This window comes from Eucalyptus grandis, chromosome 10, assembly GCF_016545825.1.
Source record: "Eucalyptus grandis isolate ANBG69807.140 chromosome 10, ASM1654582v1, whole genome shotgun sequence".
Lineage (NCBI taxonomy): Eukaryota > Viridiplantae > Streptophyta > Magnoliopsida > Myrtales > Myrtaceae > Eucalyptus > Eucalyptus grandis.
Window position 1 is genome coordinate 12,167,764 of NC_052621.1, and position 7,013 is coordinate 12,174,776.

Consider the following 7,013-nt stretch of genomic DNA (forward strand, 5'->3'; position numbering starts at 1 on the left):
TAAATTATTTTTTTGACCATAAAAAACCCCAAACTAATACACTTGTGATAAATTTACCCCGACTGACTATAAAAAACCTCAAACTTGTACATTTATGACAAATTTACCCCAAACTAATTTATTCGATCATAAAAAAAACCCAAAACTGGTGAATTTGTGACAATTATACCCTTCGCTAAATTGGATTAATACTACAAAAAAATCACAAAAATTGTAAACTTTGACAAACGAAATATAAAATCTCAAATTAGTATACCAGTCAATTGTCATGTATCATTTAACTTACGAAAACTAACAGAGGGTAAATTTGTTACAAGTGTACTAGTTTGAGGTAAATTTGTTAAAGATATACCAGTTTGAGGTTTTTGGTGGTCAAAAAAATAGTTTGGGGTAAATTTATCACAAGTATACCAGTTTGGGGTTTTTTAGGGTATTAACCCTATTATTAATTATGATAACTCGATTCTACTGTCTACGTAGAAATAAAATATCTAAGCAAAGGGAACGAAAGTAAATAAAATTAGGATCCACAACTTTAAATTTTATTTAAATGATTAAGGGTAATTTTATCTCTTTTTACTAAATGAGGGTGTATTTAGTAACATAAAGGTGGAGACAGCCCCATCCATATTTAAAATTTCATAATTATCTTCATAATACTCGCGAATGAATCGATGATTTCTTTTCCAACCTAAGTGGTTGGATTTTCCTAATGATACCTAATATCTAGGTTTACCGATTGACTTAGAAACAGACAATACATGAGATAATTATCCAAAAAATTCTAAATCAATTATAGCATGACCAAATTAATCCTAAACCTTTTTGATAATTTGTAAATTGAATCCTAAATTTTTCAATTATATCAATTCAGTCATAAATCTATGATTTGGATATTTGGTCGAAAGAACTACATTAACAAATTATCAAAATATTTAAGACTAAATTGACACAATTGAAAAATTTATGATCAAATTGACAAATCATCAAAAATCTTAGGTTAAAATTAGTACAATTGCAAGATTTAGTTGCCATATGTATAATAAGTTTAAGACTTTTTTGACAATTATCCCAATGGTATGGTTAAGACTCAAAAACTTTTAAAGTTATGCGCTACAAATAATGATTTTTTTTTCTTTTTTTGGTCGAAAACATGCCGATAGTATTACTAATTAAGAGTTCTCACATAAAAGACCTAATAAATGGGCATTCAAACAAAGAAAATCTCAAAGAGGTTGGGGGGTCGCGCTATCTAAGAAGAGGATAGAGAAATCATTTCATGGGCCTTAGCTATCCAATCAGTTACACAGATTGCGGACCGACCATAATGTGCCACGTAGACATTTTCAAAGAAACCCGGCATGATTCTGGCCCCTTCCACCTCAGTAATTATTTCCCACCCAACCGCAGGGGTCCAAGCTCAAGACAATGGTCATCTCTTTCTTGGACTGAAGCAGTTTCGATGCTTCGGCCATGGCCAGCGCCTCCTGTCTGGACCAAACAGAAAACAAGAAATACAATTGTCTCTTGATAGAAAAGATTGGATACATGAGATTTACTTGGCAAGTAACGGAAAGGGAAAAAGAAGGAGAAAGAATATAGGACAATTCCTAAGAGATGGGAAGAGGAGCACCGTTCCAACCGCTTAGGCACTCCAGCAGCGGATCAATCAGTTTTCCAGCACAGATCGCAGTGAAGACCTTGTCGAAGTCCTCGCCAGGGGATATCACGCCCTCGCCCGTGAGCAGGGCAGTCCCCAGCTCCTCCCTCACCAGCTTGTACAATGGATAGGACCTGCATTCCTTGATCTGGTTGGGGATGGCGAGGTTGCCTGTCTCGTACTGGACTCGAACGCCCTCGACGTCCTTCGGCAACTGGGCCTTGAGCTCCTCCTCGAAGGCCACGATCTTTTGGAAGATCGAAGTGCTCGGGTTCAGCTCGCTCTCGCCATTCACCAGTGCCTGGTCGACCAGGACTTGCCTCAGCTTCTGCATCAGCGGGTAGGTGGCGCTGCAGGCGTCATCAGCGTAGGTGAACACATGCTCGCGGTCGACCACTTTGAGCAGGTCCCTCTCACAGTAGTGAGACGGGTGGAGCTCGCCATTAGCGCCCACCATGAGGACTTTCCTGGCCACCCTGCCGACCGTGTTCTTCACCGTGCTCTTCAGGTTCTCCTCCAGATGCCTCAGGTCAACTGCCTGGCACAGAGCAACCAGGAAAGTGGAAGACATGAGCTTCAATATGTCGATGGCCTCGGCGGTCTTCCTCGATGAGATCAGGCCTAGGGAGTTGACATCCTGGTTGTGCTGCTCCGCGCTCTGGACATGATTGGTAACGGGATTGGCGAGGAATTGGAGCTCCGAGCAGTATGACGCCATGGCGATCTCTGCACCCTTGAAGCCGTAGTCCAGGCTAGGGTTGCGGCCGCCCGACAGATTTGAGGGCAGCCCGTTGTTGTAGAAGTCATTGACAAGCTCTGAGAACTGCGCGAACATGAGCTTCCCTATGGACGCAACCGCCAGGCGAGTGTTGTCCATGGAGACACCAATCGGGGTCCCCTGGAAGTTCCCACCGTGCAGGGCCTTGTTCCTCGCGACGTCGATCAGCGGGTTGTCATTGACCGAATTGATTTCCCTCTCAATCATCTTGGTTGCCGCTCGGATCACCTCAATCTGGGGCCCTAGCCACTGGGGAGAAGTCCTGAGAGCGTACCTGTCCTGCTTTGGCTTCTGGAGCGGATCCATCTCGTGCAACTTTTTAGCAGCCTTCACGTAAGCGCTTCCATCCAAAATGTGCTCCATTATAGCCGCAGACTCAATCTGCCCGGGATGGTGCTTCAATTTATGCGTCAAGTGGTCTGTGAACTCCGGCTTCCCCTGCATCACCTCTGCGAAGATCGCTGACAGGACCTCGGACAGGACCGCGAGTATGTTGGCCTCGAAGAGGACGATGGAAGCCAGGCCAGACCCGACTGCCGTGCCGTTCACGAGCGCCAACCCTTCCTTTGGCTGCAGCTCGAAGAAGCCCGTGTCAATCCCGGCGAGCCGGAAGGCCTCGACAGCGTCCAGGGACTTCCCATCAGGCCCGACGGCCTTGGAGTTGGGCCGGCCCGTCAGGAGCCCGGCAATGTAGGAGAGGGGGACCAAGTCGCCTGAGGCAGTGATGGTGCCCCTGAGGGGCAGGCACGGGGTGATGTTGTGGTTGAGGAACTTGGTGATGGCCTCGAGGATCTCAAAACGGATGCCGGAGTAGCCCTGGAGGAGGGTGTTGACCCGGACGAGCATGGCGGCTCGGGTGGAGGATTGAGGCAGGGTGTGGCACGACTCCGTGCCGTTGCCGAAGATCCCGGCATTCAAGAACCTGTTCCAGATTCACAAGCTTTCCATTAGACAAGGACCTCTCCTAGTTCTTGCTGAGTAAAGTATTTTGCAGTTCAAAGGTCTCGCTCAAAGTTCTGTTTAGAGTAGTAATCAAGCGACTCTTTTGCATTTCAATTGCAACCGTGTGAACTGAAATGCAGGAGAGAAGACAAACGAGGATAGGCTGAATAGGACCGCTAACAGATTTTTCTAAGTCAGATTTCAATTATTCAACTTTTTGTCTCGACTCGCTAGGTACGACGATAGCCATAGAGATGAAATTATAACACACACTGACTTGTAAAATAAATATAAGATATTAAATTTTTAAAAAAAAATTCTACATAGGTGTTTTAAATAAATGATGCACGTTGGAATATCCGTTTAAACCTAGTTTATCCTTATCTTTCTGCCAACCCATTAGGAAAAAGGTGCCATCCACACCTACTAAACATGATGGACGTGTTTATTATGCTAATTTATCAAATATAAATGGAGTAAATCAAGTTTTAACAATAATATTGATAAGTATAATAGCTATTGGTCCTCATAAATAACATGTATATCACCTAGACATCGACAGGTACTATAGTTAAGGATGAGCCTAATTATGATGTCCAATCTGTCCTTTTAATTGGAAGTCATGAGTTGATGAAAACGATGAATCTCTACAATGAAAAGATATATATTCTGTAAAACAAAATTAGAGAATGTACCGACAGTTTATCCAATTAGTTGAGCTATCAAAAAAGTCCAACCAACCCGAATCAAAAAGTTTTGGGTTTTTCTGGGTTTGGATCTATTTCAGTTTGGGCGATAGCTTTGAAATTCAAGTATTGCTATTGTCTCAATTTGGGTCCGGTCAGGTTTCAAACCCGGAAATCGAACTGAAAATATATATTATGTTCCCTCCAAGCAGCAAAGTAATTCCAATCGGAGCATTAAATCAAACCAATTTGGTGGCGACATTATTCAGTGTCCTGCCCCCATCTAAAGTTGTGGCCACTTGTAGTCCTCACAATCACATCTCAACAAGGCCTAATAAATATGACACCTTTTGTCACATGACTATGACCATAGTTGTTCCTACTCAACCACTAAATGATCCCAATTTGCATAACAAAGCAAGTTATTTTCATCGTTATTATTAGTCCTCACTCTGAATTATACGGTGCCCTTTTGTCATTATCCAGAAATTAGTATAAAAAAAAAACGAAAAGAGTTGACGAAATTTAAGTTCCCGATTAAAATAAAATGGAGAAATAATTAATCATAATAAATAAATAAAATTACTTCTCACCAAGAACAAGAATACTCATCAGTACGTGACTTCACATGATATATACTTATGAAAAATATATCATGCAAATTCATCGAAGCTTATTACGGTATTAAATTTTGAAAAAAAGAAATCACAAATTTCATAAAAATTAAAATAAAGAAGCAAAGAAAGAATGAAAAAGGGCCAGCTAAGCTTTAATGACCCTTCACCGATTTGTGAAGAAACCGGTGAAGTGGATCACTCAAAAACCCACCTACCACCTCCTTTTACGTACTTACCACCTTTTAAATATTACAGATATAGATCACAAGCCAATCATCTGTTAGACCTATGATTGGTATTATGGCCGAAATGGAGTGATTTAACAATCATTAACGTAGTGCAAAGTTTACCTTATAAGTTCCTTCTGCAAAGCACCGCCTTGCTTCGTCCTCCGGTGAGAAGTGGCGCCGAACCCGGTGGTGACCCCGTAGCTGTCAGTTCCCTTGTTCATGCTCTCCATGACCCAGTCGCTGCTGGCCTTGACCCTGGGACGGGCCGCCTCCGAGAGCTCGACCCCTACCCCCTCCTGACTCGCCACCGCCGCCACCTGGGCTATCGTGAGGGACTCCCCGCCGAGGCGCACCGCCGGCCTCCGGTACTCCTCGACCATCCGCTTCACCTCGTCGAGGTGGCTCCCTGTGAGGGCTGCTGCCGCCGCCCCCCAGTTCAGTGGGTCGGCATGGTGGCTCCCGGCGGCGCAGAGGCTGTGAAGGCCGTTGCCGGTGCCGGTGGTGCTCTCCATCTCCATTCAGCACTAGAACGTGTGTACGTTAACGATAGCGGATCCGGGTCCGATACAAGAGGTCGTATGCTAATAATGTACGAGGAGAGATGAGCGAACGAAGGAAGACAACTGGAGGAGAGCGCTTTGCTCGTGTATGTATATAATCTCTTTATTTCTAGTTAGGGAAAATTCAGAGGATTGCAATGAAATTTTCCTGAGGTTCACGATCCGAGGTCGGGTTCTTTAAATAGAGGGTCGTCTGGACATTGAGTGGATGGGTGGGTAGGCCGACGGGTTAGTTGAAAGCCGAGATTAGCCGTAGGATTAGCTTGACCCCGGCGCCTCAGGATGCCGACACGTGGAGAGGGAGGGGGGGAGACGACGGGAGACGTTGTTGTTGGAGTGTAGCTTTGTGATACGCACTCAGGGGTCCAAACGCGCGTGGTTGGTTTACTCGTCAAAAGGAATGATTCTCTATCGTAGTAGGCGGGAGGAGAAAGGAGGAGAAGGCGGGGGTTGGTGAAATGGGTGGAGGCGACGAAAGCAGATCGTCATGCCCTCTCCTCCTCCTTCCCCTACCAATTCAGACACGCATCGTGCACCAACCCCGATGCCGCTAGGAAATGGTCAATTAAGGCCTCTGGCGGATCGTAGTGGGGTCTCTGAGCGTAGTGCACTGGCCGAGAGGTTGAACCGGTCAATATCATGAATCTAATAAGACGCCAGCTAAAATCCAAGCTAGGTAAGTTCTGGGCATGGACTGGCGAGGCGTTGGAAACGTTTGTGGATGCAAATGAAACTTGCGATACGTGCACTTATCTGGAAACGGTTGTGCATGGGCAAAAATCGAGAGAAAGGAGGAACAGATGGGCTCGTTTTCGCTTCTTGAATTTTGGGTATAATAACATCCGTGGGTAGGAGTGAGCATGGTTTAGTATGGCCCCGGCTTGGATGGGAAAAACTGACAAATTCAGAATTTAAACCGAGCTATATACCAGCTCAATACCGAATTCGACTGGGCTGAGCTTAATCTACCATTTATTTCTCGCTTCTATTTTCTGATGCTCCTGATTCTGATCCGGTGTTTAACTTCATCGACTGGGTGTGGGTCAGGGGCTACGGCCTTTATCTAATGATAAAAGCTGCATCGTGCGGTGAAGTTTCGGTGTAACAATAATTGCCGCAACTCCGACTTTGGTTGGGTCTCCAACCTGGAAAACACGACCACACAACTCATAGAAAAACAGTTCGGTCGGTTATGTTCGCGAAAATAAAAATTAACCCAACCAACTGCCACATTCTAGCCCAATCTGATTTAAAGACTAAAATTTTAAAACAGACCAAAATCTTAAATCACCTTCCCGAACCGAATAGACCTAATGATTTTTTAGTTTGATTCAATTTGATTCGATGGTTTGAACTGGACCGTGTTGGTTCCATCCATTAATATTAATGCTGAAAACACTAAATGTATGAGTCATGTCGGATTTATAAAGATTTAGTGGAGCGAGTCAGCACAAATGACCAACTAGAAAAGAAAATGAGAGAGAGGATTTTGCAGATGTAATTATTATCTTAAGAATAGAAAACTCCAAATGCTAAAAAT

The 7,013-nt window shown here is 44.1% G+C and overlaps 1 protein-coding gene across 1 annotated transcript; it reads right to left on the minus strand.

The window, feature by feature from the left end:
* Positions 1-1,498: 1,498 nt before the first annotated feature.
* On the minus strand, positions 1,499-5,629 carry LOC104421783 (phenylalanine ammonia-lyase). Its single transcript, XM_010033872.3, has 2 exons — positions 5,034-5,629; positions 1,499-3,360 (listed from the first exon to the last, which is right to left on the minus strand). The coding sequence occupies exons 1-2, from the start codon at positions 5,429-5,431 to the stop codon at positions 1,611-1,613; spliced, it is 2,148 nt and encodes a 715-aa protein (XP_010032174.2). The 5' UTR covers positions 5,432-5,629; the 3' UTR covers positions 1,499-1,610.
* Between the last annotated feature and the right edge of the window lie 1,384 nt (positions 5,630-7,013).

Excerpts from the sequence above, each read along its gene's own strand:
- LOC104421783 (XM_010033872.3), bottom strand. The coding sequence starts at position 5,431 with ATGGAGATGGAGAGCACCACCGGCACCGGCAACGGCCTTCACAGCCTC. Across the intron at positions 3,361-5,033 it reads TTGCAGAAGGAACTTATAAG|GTTCTTGAATGCCGGGATCT; the intron begins GTAAACTTTGCA and ends AATCTGGAACAG.